Here is a 22,375-nt window from a genome sequence, read left to right as displayed (position 1 = left end):
AAGGCTGGGAGTCTCCAGGCAGGAGCTGGTGCACTCTGGAGAGTTCATCCTGCTGTGTGGTAGAAGCTGGGTGGCAGGGAGAGGCTGCAGGTGGTGAGGACTGCCGCCTGCACACCTGGACAGCTCTCCGTGGGGAGTGGGCTGTGGAGGGGGAAGGCCTGGAAGCGGGTGGTCAGCCCTGAGACATGGAGGGGCAGAGCTTGGAGGTCCGCTGCCCTGCTGCTGCCACAGCGTCCTGGGACGCCCTCCTCCCGGCTGCAGGGCTTCGTCCCAGGGGTTGGAACGCTGCATGGTCATCCTGTGGTCACTGTGCTGGGTGGGCAGCCGTACCCAGCGTCTGTCCGTTCCGCTCACCCCTGCGCTCACTGAGGAGCCCTCGAGCCACGGCCCTGAGCCCTGGAGAGTCGGGGTGCCTGCCGTCCTGGATTCCCTGCTGCAGCCCAGCACAGCGTCCCACCATGGTGGGAATGTCCTCTCCGCCCTGGCCTGCGAGGCAGCCCCTCCCCATGTGAGGCCGCTGAGCCCCTGACATGCAGCCACCATGACAGGGAACTGGATTCTTAGATTAATCTGAGCTAACTTAAGTATATATTGCTTGGCTACTGCAGTGAACGGTGCAGCTCTCACCTGATGCTCATAGCTTGTCAGCTGTGTGTGGGTTTGGAAGTTTCCTTTGAACGCGTGTGGGAATCAAGCAACCTAATGCTTGAATTTTGGAATTGGGGTTTGGCCGTATTCTAAAAGTTTCATGTAGCTAGTTTTTTGTCCAGTGAGGATCTACCCCTTGACAAATGTTTGTGTTAGTAAAGAATTACATTATAATAAAGGCCAGCAGTTGTATTTTGTGGAAGACATATAAGTAGTTTTTATTGTTTGATTCACATCATCTCACACTTGTGTAGAGTTTGGGCTCAGATGAGTTTTATGGCACAAGAAGCTAAAGACTCAACTGCTACACATCAGAGGGCACGCCGTCACCCAGTGCCAGACACACACAGCTCGGAGAGGCGGCCTCACATTGAAAGTGGGACAGGCTGCCTGTCCCTGCTGGGTGTCCTAGGAGAGGGTTTAAATTTGGATGTCTGTAATAGGCTCTCCCTAAAACTGTGAACGCAGCACCCGAGGTGCTCCTTGGGGTTCCTCAGCGTCCTCCACCAGGAAGCCTAAAGTAGATTGGCTTCCTGATTAATGGATATGTGTTGTTGTTGAATTTTTCCAATGATTTTGCATACTTTAGCCTCATTTTTAGTGTCTTACTTACCAGGTGTCACATTTTTAAAAAGATTTTTAAAAATTTTTTTAAAGATTTTTTAAAAATTTATTTATTTGAGAGAGAGCAGAGCGAGTGAGAGAGAACATGAGTGGAAGGGGGAGGGGCAGAGGGAGAAGCAGACTCCCCACTGAGCAGAGAGCCTGACGTGGGGCTCGATCCCAGGATCCCGGGATCATGACCTGAGCCGAAGGCAGACGCTTCACTGACTGAGCCACCCAGGCGCCCCAGGTGTCACATTTAAAAGAGGTCTAAGATAGGGACAAATGTTAGAAATCCATTGCTCAAAAATAGAAAAACTAAACTGTGTACTTGCCAGCATTAGTTGACCTTAGCTCCCCCCCCAAATGGAGCTGTCTTCATCTTGGAAATAAAAGTAACACCTAGAAATAGGCTTCGTTTTCACAGAAGTATGCCCTCTCTCATTTTTCATGAAACATACAACCCTTTGGGTCCATCTTTAATTTCCCCATTTGTGACAGAAATGAGTGTGATAAATTCTTTGCTTTCCACTTGACTCTAAGAAAAGTAGACGCATTACCTGTTTGACTAATGGTGACGCTGGTCTCACAGTTGGGAAGAGGACGTCCCCCTCATCCATTTTGGGGGCCACCTGCCTCCTTGAAATCCCCACTAGGAGGCCACGTACACCTTGCTTGTACCCCACACATCTGAAAGAGATCCCACCCCCAGCCTCCCCTTCTCAGTGCATGGAGTGCTCTCACGTGTCCAGTCATTGGGTGCTCCACAGGTTTGAATCTCTTTCCTTGTCGCTTCCTCTGCTACCTGCCCTCCCACCACCTCTTCCCTGGGCACCTGCCAGCCTTCCTCCCACCTGCTCTTCCGGTTTTATCCTCCCCCCACCCCCAGTGTATATTCTGCTTATGGTGGAAGAGTCCCACCTCCTGCTCAAACAACAGGGAGCCAGGCACGTGGACCAAACTCTCACCGGACAGGAGGACGCCTACGGTATTTCTGGAGGAAAGAGTTGTAGGGACTTAACACACTCTTATTTCATCCTCAGCATCACCGTTTGCAGCAGGATTTAGCATTCCCAGTTTACAAATAGATAACCTCAGGTTTATAGGTATTTAGTAATAGCCAGATCCATCCTGTGGCTAAGTGAAGATTCCAGCCCAGAGCTCTCTGTATGAAAAGTGCTTTTTAGTATGGAACAGTTGCCCAGAAAGGAAAGTAGGGGAGACAGTGCTCAGGAATGGTGCCTAAAAATTCTACATTGTTTCTCTTACGTGCTTATTGTGCTGCTTCCCACGGTGGCTAGCACCCAAGCCCTTAAGTGCAAAGTCCCTGTCTGTTTAGGAGGCAGCAAGAAAGGGAAGACCCTGGGGGGACACGTCTCCCTCTTTGACACCCTGTATCACAGTAGATGACGCAGATCTGGAAAGATAAGTTACAAAGCGAAGTAGTTAGAAAAATAAATGGAAAACCAGGGTTGTACGAATTAACTAGTAGGTAGAACCAGGAAACAGTGTGTCCTGGAAGTCGAGAAAGAATTTCGGAAGCATGTCATGAACATACTAACAATGGAAAAGAATGGGGACCGAGACCAGTTTTGGATTTAGCAAGTACTAACTAGTAGTCAGATTATAGAATAGGGGGTTGAAATGTTTGGATATGGGATCAACCATATAAACTCCATGTGATTTCTATAGTTTCATTTATAATGCCAGCTAACTTAACAGTCATGGATAAAAAAGTCATCCCTTTTGTATTTTTAAAAATATTTTCTATTTAGCTTATAGTTTCCTTATGTAATTCTGAAAAGATGCCACTGTTTAGTTTACTCCTTCTTGATCCTTTTATGTCCTCCACCTGTCTCCCGACATTCCCTGACGGCTGCAAAGGCTGTTTCATTTTACTAGCACACGAGGGCCCTCTAGTGACCAAAAATCCCGACATACTCGGTACCAAAGGAAGTAGGAAAAGAATGAGCTGGTTTTTCTGGTCTGTCTGCTTAGCCAGAGTGTTTTGAGTCTTGTGATAGTAATGATCAATTCTGTAGCCTGATCTAAAGAAAATCACTGGGACTTCCAACCTTCCACACTTTTAGCTTTCTGACTTTAAGCAAATCATCTAATTTCTCACTTTTAGTTTCCTATGTGAAACTGAGATGATAAACTTTGGTTAGGTGAATGAATCCCTTAATCAAAAAAAGTTTACTTAAAAAAAATAGTCAACTTTTAGGATTAATTCAAGGAATTTTTTTTAAGCTTCCATGGTATATCCCACACCTTTTCCTACTCTGGCCAGTCTGCTGTGTCTGCAAATACGATGTCACCCAGTAGGAACTGGTATTTATAAGGCAAACCTTATAAAGCACTGTTTACTCAGACATTGCCATCTGCCAAGAGGCACAATTATAGAATGGTTTTCAACAGTGAGGGTTAAAACAGGAAAAAGATGTTCTACTGAAAGCAACTTGTATTGGTGTTTTCTACTCATATCTAGAAAATGATATGTCCCACCCCTTCCTTGACTGGGCTGGTAAATTGGAGCTTTATTTTGCTTCCTCCCTTCCTGAATAATACATGGAAGGATAAATAATTTAAATTGCATTTATGTTCTTGCCACAATGTCATTATATTAATTGATTTGGTGGTGTTATTTGTTAATACGCTTCTTTTTATGTTTCAGAAAAGATGTTGGTTTGAAGCGATTTTTTCCTAGGAGTTTACTGGATTCTGTCAAGGTAATTAGAATCTGCTTTATCGTAATCAGATGACCACGTTATGTAAATACCTCCCTGACCACGTTATGTAAATACCTCCCTGTGGTATATGGTTTTCTCCCTTACGTGTAAAAGTTACAATGTAAAAAGGCTGGTAGTTATTTTACTGGTGTTAATGGCAAATAGATTTTTGTAGGCACAGCTTTCTCCCACAAAGTCACGGTTTCACTTGTTGGTTATGTGTGATGCTTAGCTAAGTACAAGACTAAGAAAGTTGCATGTGCACAGTAGGCTTTGTCACCTAGGTCTTTGTGGTCTCAGGTATGTTGATCCACATAAGTGACGAAGCAGCATGTAAACATCATAGTGGTAGCTGAATGTTGGTGTGTCTGCGTGCGCACGTGCACATAGAAGTGCATTGTAAAGATCTCTCTTCTCTTGTTTCAACCACGTGGACACTCCTCCTCATGGGTAACTTTTGCAGAGCATCATCTTCTCTCCCTCCCTGCAGAGGGAACTGCAGGGAGGGATGCCACGGGGCTCTGAGGTGTGGTTTCCAGCCAATCCAGAGCACATGCCAAGATGCTCAAGTGTGGAGGGAGGGCATAGGCTTTGGTCAGAATAGAGTCCAGCTCATGGGACCTTTCCCATTTATGAGCCCCATGGTCTTGGTCCTGTTTCTTATTTCCACAATGAAGAAAATAGTATTTTGTAGGGTTGGGGTGAGTGTTTAACAGCTTAATTTTGTATGTTACTTACCACGGTTATGTAAATGGTGGCCATTACTGCTCTGACTTTTTATCACAGAGGTGGTGTTCTGTACCAGCGGGGTCACATGGAAGACCCTCCAAGCAGGCTAAAATGATGTTACACGAGAGTGTAGCGTATTGGTCAGAAAACCTGCCCTGAAGCCACACTGCCTTGGTGAGAATTCTGAGCTCACCACCATGAATTGCATGGGACTTTGGCCAAGTTACTTAATTTTACTGTATTTTAGTTTCCGCATCTGTAAAGTGGGGACGAAACCACTTTCTGGGGCGCCTGGGTGGCTCAGTTGGTTAAGCGACTGCCTTCGGCTCAGGTCATGATCCTGGAGTCCCTGGATCGAGTCCCGCATCGGGCTCCCTGCTCGGCAGGGAGTCTGCTTCTACCTCTGACCCTCCCCCCCTCATGTGCTCTCTCTCTCTCATTCTCTCTCTCATAAATAAATAAAATCTTAAAAAAAAAAAAAAGAAACCACTTTCTAACACTTGGGCTTCATACAAGGATTAATGAGTTCATAAATATAAAGTCTGAGAACGATGAACACAGACAGAACTCACTAGGTGTTATCTAGTATGAAGAGGAGAAGGAGCACTGAGCTTCTTACTCATAACGATAAAATACCAAGTCCAGCAGTTTTTATTGCATTAATCATTTATTTATTTATTTTAAGATTTTATTTTTTTTGAGAGAGAGAGAGAGAGCACAAGCGGTGGGGAGGGTCAGAGGGAGAGGGAGAAGCAGACTCCCCTCTGAGCAGGGAGCGCGATGCGGGGCTCGATCCCAGGACCCCGGGATCATGACCTGAGCCGAAGGCAGACGCTTAACCATCTGAGCCACCCAGGCGCCCCTGCATTAATCATTTCTGCACAGGAGTTGCTTGGCCATTGTGCTGTTACTGTTTGTTCCTTACATGTTGTCAGCTGTGTCCCATGGCCTGTTATTGGGTCATAGTGTTGGTACAGTTTACCGAATGCCAGGTGACAAAGGCCCTGTGTGCAGGCTCTCGGTGCTGCTTGCTCGAGCGTCATGGAGGACGTAGTAAGGGCCTCCCTTGCTCACACAGCTTCTCAGTAATCTAACGGGAAGCAGATACGGAAGTGTTTGTTTTAAAGTATAAAGCACTCTACAAATGTAATAAACACAGTTAAGAGCAGAGGAGAAGTATACTCTCTGTGATGTTTCAGGCTCTTTCTCTAGTGTTGCTATCCTGCTGTTTTATTTTCATCCAAGTGTCCTGGGCTACTCACGAAAGGCTGGAGTGAATCGGTGGGGAACCAGCTCCTGCAGTGTGACCATCTCCATCCAAGCAGATGGTCAAGGCCATGCACAGCAATGGGTGGGCCGGGTAGTTCCCAGACCATTGGCATGAGTGACATGGCCCGGGGGTGGCAGACAGAGGCAAGAGCTTTAAGTGAAGTTTGGCGGGGTGGGAGGGGTTGCAGGAGAAATCCAGGGTGTTTGGAGGTATGTGAGAGTGGTGGGGTTGTGTCCTCCTGGAGGGCTGTCAGGTGCAGGTTGGCTGTACTCCTGGAGTTGGGAGGACGGGAGACTCAGTTTGACCTGGAGAGTCGTGCTGTGGTGCCGAGAAGGCCTAGGAAGGTAGATCCTCGAGCGGAGGGGATGCCCCTGGGCATGAATCTGTAGTTTGCTGGCTGGTAGGGTGGGGAGGAGGCATTCACACAAGTAGAAGACACGGTTCTTTAGCAAATTTACATTTCACCGAACAGAAAAATGCACTACAATGTGGAATTAAAAAGCCGGAAAGTATGTGAAAACGGCTTGTGTATGTCCGTAGTGTGCTGAGCCCACTCCGCTGTGAGCCCCAGGGCAGCCTCTCGGCTCCGCAGTCTCCTCAAAGCTGTGTGCGGGCGGATGAGCAGTTGTCACCAGAGCTGTGGCTCCTGTCGCTTGGGAGCCCCAACAAGTCACTCTGCGTTGAAAAAGGATGCTCATACTCAAAACAGGGGTCCCCCGTGGCACAGGTCACAGGCACCCTGGTGCAAGTGTAGCCCAGGTGACCCACAGCGCCCAGGGAGGTCCGCGGGGGGACAGGCCTGAGCCTCCCCCAGCACCCCGCCCCGTGGCTGGCTCTCCCAGACCCGGCCTCGCACAGTGTCCTCAACACCCCAGGGACAGCCGGAGGCCCATCTTCCTCTTGCAGGACCCTGCTCAGGGTCTTTTTTTTTTTTTTTAAGATTTTATTTATTTATTTGACAGAGAGAGACACAGCGAGAGAGGGAACACAAGCAGGGGGAGTGGGAGAGGGAGAAGCAGGCTTCCCGCTGAGCAGGGAGCCCGATGCGGGGCTCAATCCCAGGACTCTGGGATCATGACCTGAGCCGAAGGCAGACGCTTAACCCACTGAGCCACCCAGGTGCCCCCCCTGCTCAGGGTCTTAATCTTTACTTTCTCAAATTCGGATTCACAGTTATTTCCTTGGCTGCATTTTGTCTGTCTGCCTCCACTATATTTTAAGACCCACGAGGGCCCCGATGATGCCGTGTTTGGCATGGTGCCTGGCACTCGGTAATGTTAGGTAGACCTTACTCGGGTGACAGAGTGGACAGCTTGAAGAGCAACTGGGAAGATGAGCTGAGTTAGCGGGGAGCCGTGTAGGGAAGGCCCGCTCAGGAGAGTGGCTCCGAGAGCCCCGCACGCTTGCCACTCCGTGCCTGCCTCACTGCACACGAGCCCCCTTCCCTGACTGGACTCGTCCCTCCAGGCCTCTTGCAGGCTGTCCCTCGGATCTGTCCCGATGACTGGCTTCCCTGTCCTGCCACTGGTGTCAGGGCAGCTGAGCCCCGCAGTGGCTCTCCCAGCAGGCCGCGGGCCTGCTCACTGTGCGGCTTTCAGGGCACGGAGGACAGGCTGCAAGCAGGCCGTGCTGGGGGCGGGTAAGGGATGTGCAGTGATGGGGCCCCGGCGCCGTGACTTCCACGGGAGCAGAACGGGAGGCGCTGACGGTGGGGAACTTGAGAAAACTTGCCCTGAACCAAATAAAGAGCAGTTGCGTTTTGAGAAGTTCAGTCGCTGCTGATTTCGTTGCAAGCAGGGGAGAAGAGAATTTGTAGCTACTGCTTAGTGTAGGTGTAGATTCATCGAGTGGTTCTCACCTGAGTTCAGCAGAACTCACTTCCCACTGCTTTCTAATGTAATTTTGTACAACAAGTAAAGTCTGCTTGGCTTCTTAAATACTTAATCAGTAGTTCATTTCCACAGACCAACATTTCTTTACCTTCTGCATAAACATCTTCAGCGCTGCGCCGGTTGCCGCCCAAGTCCTTCCCGTGTGGCGGGAACAGCTGCGGTACAGGGTCCTTTCTTCCAAACTATTGCCAGCGAAACTTCCACTAACAGGAAACTCATGTCAGCTTCTTGTTTCATCCAGAGCAGCCCTGTGGAATGGCCAGATCCATTAATACTTGCTTTCCCCAAAGGCTCACATTGAAGAGTCGGGAGAGTACCTTGTTGTATTTGATGGAACCTAAGTAAGCCATGATGGATGACAGAACGGAACAGGAGATGTGTGTGCCTAAGTTACTAAGAATAATTTACAAGATATTTTAAGTTTCTGTCTCTTTGATCCTCGTAGTGCCGGAGGCACATCTTTAAAAACACTGTACCAGTAAAACCAAACAGTCAAAGCCAACCTGAGGAATGGTCCAGAAGTGTCACGAAGCTGTCCCAGCCAGAGGACACAGAGGAGACATGAGTAAATGCAGTGTGAGGCCCTGCAAGGGTGTTAGTGGGCAGCCCAGTGAGATCAGAGTCGAGGCCGAGGTTTAGGAGCTAGTCCCAGTGTTCTGCACAAACGCGCTAGTGTCCTGTGAGAGGTGGGCCACAGGGGAGTGGGGTAAGGGGCGTTAAGGGGGCTCTGAGTCCTGTCCTTGCAGCTTTTGTGTAAATCTAAAAATGAGGTAGCAACTAGAAGAGCCAAATTTCAATTTATTTGAATATAACTCACAGTAGAAATCTAATTTCAGAAGTAGAAATGCTAAGAGGTCAGTAGTTCACAGTCCTTGGAAGCATCTGTACACTTCCCAAGTAATAAAGTGGTTTCCTAGAGCACTGTCAGGAACACTTAGTTTCATTCTTAGAGAAAACAGTCCTCATTCTCATTTTTAAGATTAATAGGTGACCATTGCAGGCTTAACATTATTATCAAGCACAGAAATGCCTGCCTTAGCGATCGTTCGCATTCATCAGTTCCTGCATCTGCATGCCAGAAGGTGTGGGGACGCCAGGGGGAGTGGATTGACAGATGAACAGATAGCGAAGATGTGGTGTATTACTGAGCCATAAAAAGAAAGGAAGAAGTCTTGCCATTTGTGACAACACGGATGGACTTCAGGGCATTATGCCACATGAAATAAGTCAGAAAAGGACAAACACTGTATGATCTCACATTTTAAATGTAGACTCTAAAAACAAAAAAACCCAAGCTCATAGATACAGAGGACAAATTGATGGTTGCCTGAGGTGGGGGGTGGTAGGTTGGTGAAATGGGTGAAGGTGGTCAAAGATACAGACTCCCAGTTATAAAATAAATAAGTCATGGGGATGTCATGCACATGTAACTATAGTTAATAATACTATAGTGCATATTCGAAAGTTGCCAAAAGAGTAAATCTTAAAAGTTCTCATTACCAGAAAATAAAATTGGTAACTGTGTGAGGTGATGGATGTTCACTAGACTTACTGGGGTGATCATTTCACAATGTGTACAAATACTGAATCACTGTGTTATGCACCCGAAACCAATACAATGTCATATGTCAGATGTATCTCAGTTAAAAAGCACACTTTGCACGCACTGTTAATACATCTGTATTTAGCATTTGGTGGGTGGGTGGATGAAAGAACTCAATTAGTGTATTCTCTACCTATTATTCTTTTATTGCAAATTTTCTTTAGCATTACGTTATATAACCTTTTCATCTGGGAAGCCCTGCAAGTTCATTGCTGTTAGCAGCATCTGATAAATATTAGGCTGACTAATAAAAATTACTTCATTGTTCACAATGGCTAAATTGTAGCGATTTCTGATGATCCACCCTAATAATACTGCTTCATTAGGAAGAAGTATCACTTTCTGGGTAGTTTTTTCTCTGTGGAGGGATCGGTTTCAAATTGAACAGCATTCATAGATAGACGCCTTGTTTCCTAAATCCAGGCAAACACAAAGCGAGAGTTGAAACTATAAATAGGACAGAATGCAATGCACAACAGTCAGGCTTGCTCCAGCCAGTTCTGGAAGTGTATTGATTAACACTGGGAGAGTCCAGGAGGTTAGATCCTGTGGAATTGTTTCCTCGCTGAGACAGTGGGAAAGAAACGGTGCTGGCCACAAGGTCCTTCTCATAGAAACGAGTCTGGGGCTCCTCTCAGACAGCAGGGTTTTCTAGTTCTTGTCCGGCATTGGACACGAGGCTTGGAGCAACGTGGAAGTGCAGACTGTGGGAAAGTATGGGCACTCCCTCCTGACCGGGGGCCGCGTAGTTGCCGGGAGCCAGGGTTGTTTCTGTGAGCACAGGAAACTAGTCCTGAGTGGATCCTGGGGCCGCCCTCATCCCCGAGAGACTTCTGCTGTGCAGGGGCCGCGTGTGAGAGCAGCCTGCAGGGGATCACACCTGTCCGCACGTTCGGCTGCCTGAGACTGATGTGGGACAAGTGCAGGAAACCTGTGCCTCAGACTCTCTGTGTTGATACACATTCGTAGTTGCCACTTTCAAGGCCATCCCAGCAACTCAGAAATTCCCAGCAGGTAAATGCTGAGGTGCGGGGGTCCCCTGCTGGGTGTTGGGGATGAAGCAGGAGCGCCGGGCTGATGGCTTCCATCCCATCATAGAGTCGCAGAAGTCGGGCACTCTTTGGTGTTCCTTGATCCTCGGGACACACTGTTTCGAGCCTGAGGGAAAGGTCAGAAGGCAGAGTCTTGCCCACGGAGAGCACTGAGGGCAGAGCCCTGAGGGCGTGCGGCTAATGCGGGAGGAGGGCGGAGGAGCAGGGCCTGGCCTCGCATTTCCGCCTCACGCCCCAAGCGGTCCTCCTGCTGGCGGTGGGTGGAGGGACAGAACACCGCAGGGGAAGCACGGTGGGGAGCAGTCCTGTCACGGGGTCAGTGGGACAGGATCCACAGGGACTCGGAGGTGCTACGTTGTATTTTCACATACGCGCATTGACCTGTTACGTGTGAGTTCTTTTTTTACAACCAGCTTTGTAATGTTAAAAAAAAAAAAAAAGACTGGAAAGCAGGAGGTCTGCACAGCAACATCATTGAATTTGCTGTCATAAAGGACCAACCCCATGTGAGGCTCCTGAGCACACCTGTTCCCTCCCTCATAAGTTCACCAGCTCTCTTCTACCAAAACTTTTGGCTGCAATTTTCGGTGCTGCACAGAAGGTAAAGGATAATGGGATGGGACAGTGTCCTTTCTTTGCTCTTGAACCTGCCCGTCCCTTTAAGATACTTGGTAGGCACCCAGTGCGTGCTGCATGCCGTGTGCTGGCCAGGCTCCTGCCCTAACCAGGGCGTGTGGAAATGCCGGGGTAGCCGCGGGGTCCATCCCTCGTGCCTGCACCCCCGATGCCCTGGTCCCTTGGCTAGCTTCAGCCCCCGAGCTGACGGCCTCCGGGAGGGGGAGCGATGCTCTCAGCGGGACTGCAGGCGCTGGCCGGGCTGCTCGGGCTTTGGTCCTGGCTCTGCCATGCAGCTCTGAGATTTGGGGTCTTTGTTCTCTCTGTGCCTCTGTTTCCTCATTTGTAAGATGGGTGTGATAGAAGAACTTCTCTCTGAGGGCGCTGCAGAGATAAGAGGGAGGCTGGAGACGAGAAAGCAGCTGTGCCCTCCCTGAGCCTCCCTAAGTGGCCCGTGATGACACGGCCCCTGACTTGGCTGCCACTCTCAGGCTGAACCTGTTCATCCACCACGCTCTTCCCCCTGACCCCTTTGGCCTTGAGGCATCTCATGCTCAGTACTTGCATAGTTAGATGATTCAGTTTCCTAAGTTCCTAAGGGTTGAAGCTGCAGAGTGAGGTGATCCAGGTCATGTTTTAAAAAGAGCACCTGGCGACGTGTGATCGTACCCCTGGGGGGCTGTCGCAGAGGTTCAGGCAAAGGTGGAGCTGGCATGGTGGAAAGCATTAAAGAACACCGTGTGCTTTTTGTGACAGCACTTGAAAGCACTTGTAGGACTTGGGGGTTTGAGGTTTAAGGGGTTAGGGGAAAGAGGGGTTGGGGCTGCCACCTGGGTTTCTACCTTAAGCAGCTGGGAGATCGGCCGAGATGGGGGTGCTGAGCCTGGAGGGCAATCAAGGAGTTCTGTTCGTGGCCTGTCAGCTTTTGGATATGTGGGAAGTCCAGTGGAAGTCTCAGGTGGGCGTGTGGATGTGTGTAAGTCTGATGCTCAAGATGAGACTTCAGCTGCTCGGCTTTAAAGAGAGACTTCTGTCTCACCACTTCAGAGAGAAACCTCTTTGGGTGACACATTTTTTAAAGCATTGCACAGATGAGCAGGTATAAGTGTAGAGTATTGTCAGTTGTTTCTAAACAAGTGGCTCGTTGGGAATTGGCTACAAGGCAGAGAATTGGCTTCTTTTCTGGACCTCTTTGACATGGTTTTAATCGCCGCATGTCATTACTCATCGGCTCTGAGTGGAAGTATTCCTCTTAGAGGCCTGAGTGACTATATCAACTTTTAATTAACGTTAATAAAAATGTTTTGTCACTGTGTTCTAGTCCCCATGCTCCTTAGACAACCATCCTTTGTAGCTGCTGCCATATTCTAGTTTACGGTGTCCTGCACTTGTAGGAAGAGTTGGAGGGCATTCTGGGGCTTTCTGTGCACTGGTTTTCTCCTTCGATGGGCACGTGAGCACCCAGCGGCGGTACGCCCTGCCTCAGGCCGTTGAAATCAAAGAAGTCAGAGCTGTCTTCCCGCTTACATGCTAGGGAGTGAAGTGTCCTCGGTTACAGGACAGACCAGATTTTATTTCCATTTTGTCTATTTCAGCGTTGTTAGGTTGGAGTTGTGCTCTTACTCAGGTCTCCGTGGCCAGTCTACACGCTCCTGGCGGACAGCCGGGCCTAATAGGCCACAAGAGTATTTGCAAAGCCTGAAGTCAGAACAACTATTACGTGCCATCTCAGCCCATGACAAGAGTGGCCTTTTCAGTCCCTTGGCTCATGGCCAGTGCTTAGATGGGCATTCCCCAAAATATGTTTCCCAGACTTTTCTTTACTGAGCATCCAAAGCTTATTGTTCATATTCTCTGCTAGTGAAGCCTTGCTAACCTTGAGCCCGTTTTACTTCTCTTCAGTTTAGACTGTGTGATCTACAACTGCCATTAATCCTCATCAGAATACCTGCAGTTCCACTGTATTACTCACCCGTCAGAGCCCCAGCCCTGGTTAAAACCAGCTCTTGGCCTGCTGACCTGGCTGCAGCCTTCTCTTCTTTCCCGCCTGCACTTGGTTGGTGGGAGCCGTCTGTGAATCTGTCAGCTGGTGGGCTCTGACAGTGCTGTCCCCAGCCCTGCCGTCTCCTGAGCTCCAGCTCTGTATGCAGCTGTCTGCCTGAAGGTTCAGGTCCAGATGTAAGAGTCGCGCCCACGTCCAGAGTCAGTGTGACTCTATCTTCACCAAGCTGCCCCTTCTGTTTGCCCCTCCACTCCATCCAGAAACCTCATCCTTCATCCTGCCCAGGTGCTTGTTTTCCTGCCATCCCGCATGTAGTCACCCGAGTGGCCCAAAGGTGCCTGGCTCTCTCCTGCACCGCCCCCTCGGGGTCTGTGCCCTAGTGTTTCCCGGGTGGTCTGTTCCAGGAACTCGGCTGGTCTCCCTGCTTCCCACACCCTCCCCCGCACCCTCTGTACCAGAGCAGCGCAAGCCCTTGAGATGAAGGTCATGTTGCAACACCTGTTCCCCGGCTCTTTGAACCCTGTCCTCGGCCTCCCCGGCCTCTCGCACTGGCTGCTTCATCCCCAGTAACTGCAGGCCGCTGGGACTCTGTCCCACTCTTTGACCACAGGGCCTAGCTGTCAGCTCACTCTCTGCAGGGTCCCAGATCCAGTAAACCCTTGACCACACGGGGGCCTTCAAGCCACTGCAGTGGGCTGTCACCTCCGTGTGCCACTCCCTGGTGGGCCACCCCCTAGCTGCCTGAGCAGCCACATCTCCCTGACCTGCTAAGATGGGCATGCTCTGGAGGATGAGGCCCTTCACCTCCTCTCCCTCTGCCACCCCCAGTCTTCTCCGGTCTGCTGGCTCTGATTCCTGTCTGCGTGCACCTCACACTGAGCTCCAGCTGGGCCCCGGGTCTCCTGCAAGACCCTCACCTGCCAACCTGCTTCCCCACAGGCCTACCGTTTCAGTTTGTGGTAACTCCTGCCTCTCAGTCCATCTTGTTGGTTCTGTTTTTCAGAATAAATCTGCTTCTCACCCCTTCCTGCTTCTATGCTTGCGTAGACTCTGCTCACCTCTCGCCTAGATTACTTCCGAACCCTCCTTCTTGGTCTCTCCTGCTGCCTTCATACCGTTCACAGCACGGCAGCCAACGTGTCAGATTACGTCACTCTCCCCAAGGTGCCCAAGGACTTTGTCTCTTCCCAGGATGGAAGCTGGGTGCTTCCTGAGGCTGGCTCCTGCCCCAGCCTTCTTCCTCAGACCTCATCCCGCATCCTTTCCCCACGGGCCTCCCCAGGCTGCTGCTGACGCACCATGGGCTATGGGCTTGCTGCCTGGAGGGCCCTTCCCTCCACCGTCCAGATGCTTGTGGTGCATAAATAGAATGCTCAAATGTGCAAAAATGGTCTGGAAGATCACCTATGATCCCACTAGACAGGAAGGGGCATAGTTGTGCCGTCTCCTTCTCTGTGTGGATACGTGTGTGCATCTGTGCCCACACGTGCCTGTGTGAGTCCCATCAGCGGTGCTCTCCTCTTAAAGGCATGTGTACTGCACATACAGATTGTTTCACCAGATTCTCTCCCCTGACACCACGATAGGGATTTTCACATCAGTGAATCCGTTCCACACGACGGTCTTGAGGGCTCATACAACATAGGCAGACATATTACGATGCATATAACCCAACTGCTCCTATAAATAGTTCTGCCCTGAACCTCCTCATTGCTGAGTCCTTGTGGAGTTCTTTAATCATTTCTAAAGACTAGTGCCTTGGAATTTAATTTCTGGATCCAGATTTGTAGGTTTTTTTAAGGTATTTTTATCCGTGCTGCCAAATTGCCCTTCAAAAAGGTTGTATCGACTTACCCTCCTAACAGTGGGATATGTGAGTGCCTTCCTATCTAAGCTTTTGCCAGCTCCCCGTTGCGTGCATAGGTAGTACGTGTTTTTTATTTTATTTTTTATGTTTAATTTTTTAAGATAGTACGTGTTTTTTAATGCCTAACTTTTTACCACATGTTCTAATAAGCAAATTATTGCCTTATAAATGTCTATTTAAGAAGTAAAGCTTGGAATCACTGAACTGTGTACTTAAAAAGGGCTAGGATGCTCTATCTTATACTGTGTGCATTTTATTACAGCTACTTAAAAAAGGAAATAGGCTTTGACAAATAATGGCGTTTCATAGTGATGTGAATATAGGTTGGAGCGAGTGGTGGGAGGGAAAGATAGCTTTGACATTCACTATTGTTGTTGTGCGTTGTTGACTGTAAAATGATTTTTGTGATTTTATTGTGCAGGCCAAAACACTAAGAAAGCTGATCCAACAAACGTTTAGACAGTTTGCCAACCTTAACAGAGAAGAAAGTATTCTGAAGTTCTTTGAGATCCTCTCCCCAGTGTACAGATTTGATAAAGAATGCTTCAAGTGTGCTCTGGGTGTAAGTATGGGGACATGGGAAATGGGGAACTGGGTTTCATTTCTTTTGCTTTTTCTTATCCATGTGTGTCTAAATTTCTGATTGAAATCTGATTTGTCACATTTTTAACAACATGAAAATATTTGTCATTTTACAGTGGGGAAAAATGAAAAAAGAAAATGTATTAATGTGAGGATGAATTCATCTTTTTTTGAAAGCATGCCTGTGTTGATAATTGGATTTTTTATTCCAGCCCAGTGATTTGTTAATGAACTGTTCCCTCTGGGCTAGTTTAACCTATTCAAATAATCTTTCCAAAGAAACCATTAGCTTCAGACCCACCAGATACTGGATCAGTGAAGTTACAGACATTTTGTAGTACTTGGTTGGATAAATAAATGGCAAGCTAAACCAGCCCCCCGCCTCCACCCCCACCTTGGTCCTTTAATGTGTCCATGTTTTCATCTAAAATATTTCTTTTTTCTTCTGGGACCTTTGTCATTACCTGTTTCACCCTTCAAAAGTCAAGCTGGATTATTTCGGTGGAACTGGCAATTGGCCCAGAAGAAGGAATCAGTTACCTCACGGACAAGGGCTGCAACGTAAGTCTGCTTTGGTGACATCTCGGGACTGCCTGTGCATGGACACTCCTCACGCTGGGCCTGAGTGCAGACAAAGATGAATCCTGCCCCTTCCCAGTCTCTAGCCCCTACCCCGAGAGGGGCTGCTGTCCTGAGTTCTGCATCATTGATGAACTCTTCAGTAAATGCTGCAGCATCCGCTGAGTATTTGCAGAGAAAAACCAGGGTATTCTGACCCCTGTCACACACTTAACAAAATCCATTCCAGATGTAATATTGATCTACATGTGAAAGGCAAATGATGAAAGTCATAGAAGACATAGGAGAATATCTTTATAAATTTGGGGTAGGCAGAGATTCCTTAAACAGGACTTAAAAAGTGCTAACTCTAAAAGACAATTCTGATAAATTAGAGTACATTGAACTCTTTTCATCAAAAGATAGTAGAAAGGCAAGCCAGGTATTTGCATTAATGTATTTGACAATAGTCTCCTAAGCCAGGGTAAAGATTGGCAGTAAATCATTAAGTAAAGGGCAGATGACCCAAGAGGATATCCAAATAGTCTAGAGATAAATGAGAAGGTGTTGAGCTTCGGAGTCATCAGATACGTGCAGTGAGGTGCTATTACGTGTCTACTAGGATGGCTAAAATGGGAAAGAGCTGTAATACCAAGTGTTGACAAGAGTGTGGCCCCGCTGGAACTTTCCTACGCTGATGGCAAGAGCAGCCATTGGTGTGACCTCTCCAGGACGGTCGGTGACCTTATCTGTTTTCACCACTTACGGATTGTTGTAGTCCTAGCCTTTAGGTTTGATTTGTGGTCTCCTGGATTTTCTTGCAATGTTGTCTCTGTCCTGTTTACATGTAAGCCTTCAACCCACCTGGAATCCACCCAGAGTCCTCAGGTGAGGTCACAGGTGGAGCCCCGAATGCGGTCAAGAGAGGCAGGCTCTGGAGGACATGGCCACGGTTGCCACCTTGACTCGCTCTCATGCTAGCCTTGTGACTTGGGCTCCGTCCCTCCACAGTTGGCCTGTGTTTCCTCATTGGTAAAATGGCCGTAATAATTTCAACCACCTAATAGGGTTGGTAAGAGAATTAAATAATGAATTTGATCATGGCCTCACACAAAGGACTCAGGTAGGCATTTGGGTGTCACCACTGTTATGTCATTGCTGTTGTTGCTGGCCCTGTTCCAGGTGAGCAGACAGCAGGGTCAGCAGGGTGCACCAAGTCATGTATCTGTTACCTCCTGCGATGCACCCCGGGGTCTTCTGTTCCGTGACACCGTCCAGTTGTCTCTTTCCGCATCAGCTTCATAGAACTTGATGTGCCACAGCACAAAGAAAATCTTGTCTTTTTAGTATATGTACTGCCAAAGTGAGCACAATCTAGATTTTTCTTTTTTATATTAACTTTATAAGGACATTAAAGGGTATTAGAAGTTACACTAATTTATTTCATGAGGTGAATTGGGGTCTTTTTATGATTTTACGTCCTGAAATATTTGAAGGCAGAATGGGAATTGCGTGTTTTTCGGGTGAGGCAGCCTGGGTCTGCGTGGCCCCTGCTGCCGCCTCAGTGACAGGTGTACCAGCCCCCCCCTCCCCCCCGCAGCAGCACAGCTGCTCGGGGTGTCCGCTTCTTGTCGCCTGTCATAACTCGCGTTCCGATAGCGTGTCCTCTGCCTCCCGTGTTTTCAGCTTGTCACCATGGAGCTGTATCTCGGGGTTCTCTCGTCATCTTTCCGGTGACTTCAGTTTCTGCGCCTGGTCTCACGCCCCCGCACGTCTGTGGGAGTTTGGCTTTTGCAGACGTGCGGACGGCTTGTCTCTTATAGCGGCCCTTCGTGGGCAAGCTCAGAAATCGGGGTGACAGCATTGCCGTTCCTTTTCCTTCATGTCGGCATTGTTCTTGGCAGACCCCCTTTCCCAGTCTTGTTCGCTTGTTTTTAGCCTTTCTCCTGCAGTTCCCTTGGGGTGTTTTTTTCCAATGTATTTTCATTTACTTTGGAGGCCATTTTCTCGTACAACTTTTAATGTCTTACTAATGTTGGTAGGTGGTGTTCTCCTTTCGTTGTATTTCTATGCAGCTTTTATTTCTTTCATCATAGCATTATTTAGGAGAGTGTTAAATTTCAAGTAGCTCTGAGGGTTTGGGTCTCACTGTTATTATTTCTAATGTTACTGGCCAATGAGCAGAGAACAGGTTTTTTCCTGTGAATGTGTTCCAGTCTTCTTTATAGCCAAGCATATGGTTGATTTTTATCAATGTTCTATGGAAAAAATGTCTATTTTCTCTTTGAGAATATGAGAATCTCTGTCCTCCGGAGTGAAAGTTGCTGTTGTATAAAGTAGAAGGAAACTAGGATGGGAGTGTCAGGATAGAGCCCCGGAAGTCCCTATAAAATCTGCCCTGCTTGCATTTCTGCCTGCCACACCCACCCTCCCGTCCCGCGCCTTCCGTGGGTGAACATCATGCTTCTGGTAAGACCGTCCCTGGCTGTGTAGCGGCCCCCCTGTCTCTTCTGCTCTCTTTCCAGCACCAGTAAATGCTTCCAATCTACTGGGCCATTCCTATTAGCATAGAAAAATGTGTAATCTCTCTCATCCTAAAAATGTCCTCCCTCAAACCCATATCCCTTTCCCTGCCCCCGCCAGGGAGCAAGCCCACGTTTCCTCTTTGCTTTATTGCAAAAGTTCTTGGCACGTGGCCGTTGAGAACCTGGTAGCGCGTGGCTGCCCCAAGCCGAGCTGCTCTGAGTGCGCCGCCTGGGTTCCTCCCATTCTGTCTTCAGCCCCCGCCGGCACCCCAGCACCTGCCCAGCCTCCGCCTGGGGGACAGTGACCCTCATGCAGCAGAGCCCTCTCGGTACTTCTGAGTCCTTAGCTACTTCACCTGACTCCTAGGTCACCTTATTCTCCAGCGTTGCTCAATACAAGTGATGCAAGCTGCCTATGGACTTTGCAGTGTTCTAGTAACCACATTTTAAAAGGTGAAAATGAATTTTAATAATATATCTTATGTATCCCAGTGTATCCAAGATACCATCACTTCAAGGTATCATGTATATAAAAGTTACGGAGATATTTTATATTCTTTTTATCATAGTGAGTCTTTGGAATCGGCATGGATTCTGCATTTTCATCGCCCCCCCAGTTTGGACTAGCCGTGAACCAGCAGCTGCTCGATAGCCACTCGCGGCTTCCCGCTACCGTAGACAGCCCAGCTCTGCAGGCTCCTCTGCACACACTTGCCCTCTCTTGGGGCCCATAAGGCCTACTTTTGTGCCTTGTCTGGAGTGCTGCATGGGTCGGTCTGCATGTGTGTGTGCAGATGCTTGGTGCTCGGCAGTGAGCCGGAAGCCAGGGCCCAGCGCAGGGTGAAATCCACGTGGTCCTGGCTTCATGGGGCCCGGGGCCCACTCTCGTTCTCAGGGAGACTTGTTCTGAGTGAGGCCTCACCATTTCCTCCTGCCCCTCCCCAAACAAAGTGGATGTAGTTTTAGACAGTACCCTCACTTGCTTTGTTGCGGTCTTTATCACAATTGTAATTACGTGCTTCCCTGTGTGATTGTTTATGTCTGGATTCACGTCATCCTTGTTCACTGCTGGATTCCTGGTACTTAGAACAGAGCCCAGCACCTCATAAGTTGTCAGAGTCATTCATTCACTCCCTCACGTACCAGGCACGGCCCTCCTTCCTTGCAATAAGTGGCAGACAGGATGGGCGTCCACCACTAGATCACCCTCATGGTGCTTTTAGTCTGTTTGTGAGAGCGAATATAAGAAAGATGATAAGCAGCAGAAATAATCCGATCATGAGAGAGGGCTACAGTAGGGTAGTATGAGAGTGTCTGGTGTCCAATTTAGAGTGGTGGTCAGTGTGGGCCCCTCCCAGCCCTGTCTTCTTTATAACAGATATTTTTAAGAGTCTTTTGCTAACTTGAAATAAAATCACAGAATATGCTGTGCACATGTAATTCCAAAAAGTCTATTTCAGTATGTCAGTACACAGCACAGAGACGGGCAAGTGTTACAGAAGAGTCAGAGCTGAGTACTGAGCGTGTTCATCTGAGAGAGGGCCACCGGAAGTGCCCCCTTACAAGTAGTATAGGAAAGTGACAAGGGGAAGTTATGTGACTGACCTCGGGGGGCATGTCAAAATGAGGCAGAAACACAGTAGGTTTAAAAAAAAAAAAAGGAATATAATGATTTCCATGACTTAAATTTCCATTGTTCTTTGGAAAAAAATATTTTCGTTATAAGATGGCAATAATAGGAATATTTTAATATAATCATTTAGTGAGACTAGTTGAGATGTCCCCTATTTCATGCGTCACCAGCTTAATAACATTTGATTCCTGGTCTGTTAGAAGGAGCCTCATCTCCTCTGTTACAGATGTGTGTGCATGGGGTCAGCAGCTCAAATACCAACAAGCATTGCCCTCCATGATGTCATTTTCCAAAATGGTGAGCAACTCATCATAACATTCCAAAGATAGCAAAGTCAGTATTCCCTAAATTACACATAAGTTGTGTTCCTGGAAAATTCAGTGTAGAGCATACTTTGTGTTTTAAAAAAGACTTGGGTTCTAGAATCAGATTTTTCACCAACATGAATACACATCAGGACACTTGAAAGCCATTCAGGACATAGGACAGTTTTCGCTGTGAGGGAACTTCCTGTGCTTTCTACCACGTCTCACGGCCCTGGTCCCCATTTATATCCCTCATTCTTCAGCCAACCAAAAACAACCCTCTGGGGGCATGATTCTGCCCCAGTAAGACTAGAGTGCATCTGATCAAGATGAGCTCATGATGAGAAGTTAGGTCCAAGAGGCAGGCAGAGGGCGGACCAGGGGGTCCTTTGCCTCCCTTTGCTGGCATCGTACGTGTCGAAGCAGGGGCTTGTCAGACCTGACTTACACTGTGAAGTACCTCCCGGGCTTCCGGGTAGGGTGGTCTGTGGGGGGGGAGAGGCGCACAACGAGGGAAACGGCTGCAGGGCTGATGCTCGAAGCAGGATACCAACGGTGATTGCACCAGAGTGGCAGCTGGGAAGGTGGAAGGAAACTGCACAGACTCCGGGTGTGGAGGGGGGCTGGCTGTGGGGGAGGAAAGAGAGGAGCCGGTGATAATGCCTCCGTTTTTCGGCTCAGGAACAGGGTTGACTGGTGATGCTTGTTGCTGCACTGGGGAGGCCTGGAGGAGGAGCAGGTGTTAAGAGCGGATCCCGTGACTGCTGTTCACGGTCTGTCCCCGACGTCCGTGTGGGGGTGTCATGTAGGTGGCTGGCTACGTGTCCCAGTTCAGGACTGGAGACATACTTGCACCATGGGGCTGGGTGGTATTTCCTGGGCCGCCACAGCTCAGGGGAAGGATGGGCCCAGCACAGAGTCCTGTGGCCCGTGATCATTTAGAGATGGAGCAGAGGAGAAGCCAAAGGAACTGTGGAAGACAGCCAGTGAGGTAGGAGTGAACCCCGTGAGGGCAGGTGGCATAGAGGCGGAGAGAGGGGAGTGGGCACAGGGGCCGTGCTCCCTGTTGTTTGGACGTGTTAGAATGGGAAAGCAGAGGGCTGCCCCTGGGCTCCCGTCTGAAGGCCTCATGGACACACCTGTGCCTGAAAGCAAAGCTGTGAAGGTGTTCTGATGTGAAGGGAAGCTTTTTTTTTTTTTAAAAAAAAAAGGGAGCCTGCTTCTCCCTCTCCCACTCCCCCTGCTTGTGCGCGCTCTCTCTCTGACAAATAAATAAAGTCTTTTAAAAAATTAATAAAGATTTTATTTATTTATTTGAGAGAGAGAGAGTGCACATGCACCAGGTGGGGGGAGAACAGAGGGAGAAGCAAACTCCCCACCAAGCAGGGAGCCTGATGCGGGGCTCGATCCCAGGACCCTGGGATCATGACCTGAGCCGAAGGCAGACGCTTCACTGACTGAGCCACCCAGGAGCCAATCACTTTCTGAACCATAATTCCAGCTCAGTCCCAGTGGCAGAATCTGGGCTGAGTGGAGTACTTGGTGGGAGAGGCCAATCCTCATGACGTTGTAAGAGAAAGAGGCTGAAATCAAGGTAATTGTTGTGAATAAATGTGTAGGAATCATCACAGCAAAGTGATCATTGTCATGAAATGCTAGAAGGATAAGGGACAAATGGGCATTTTTTTTTTTTTTGTCTTCATAAGAAGAAAAGAGTTGATTCTAGTTGGAGAAATGAAGTCTCTTGGCACGTCTTCCTGAG

The 22,375-nt window shown here is 48.6% G+C and overlaps 1 protein-coding gene across 16 annotated transcripts in view; it reads left to right on the top strand.

Moving 5' to 3' along the window:
• Positions 1-22,375, top strand: part of PTK2 (protein tyrosine kinase 2) — a 259,862-nt gene that overhangs the window by 134,987 nt on the left and 102,500 nt on the right. For all 16 annotated transcript variants that reach the window (XM_032415592.1, XM_032415591.1, XM_032415581.1 and 13 more), the window contains 3 exons: positions 3,926-3,980; positions 15,432-15,572; positions 16,076-16,153. In XM_032415592.1, the coding sequence (XP_032271483.1) occupies positions 3,926-3,980; positions 15,432-15,572; positions 16,076-16,153 (274 nt within the window). The remainder of the gene's footprint in view (positions 1-3,925; positions 3,981-15,431; positions 15,573-16,075; positions 16,154-22,375) is intronic.

The sequence above is a fragment of the Phoca vitulina genome, unplaced genomic scaffold, assembly GCF_004348235.1.
Source record: "Phoca vitulina isolate PV1807 unplaced genomic scaffold, GSC_HSeal_1.0 scaffold18, whole genome shotgun sequence".
In the NCBI taxonomy this organism is placed as follows: Eukaryota; Metazoa; Chordata; class Mammalia; order Carnivora; family Phocidae; genus Phoca; species Phoca vitulina.
The sequence above is the reverse complement of the archived record's forward strand: the minus strand, read 5'-3'. Positions and strand labels throughout refer to the sequence as shown.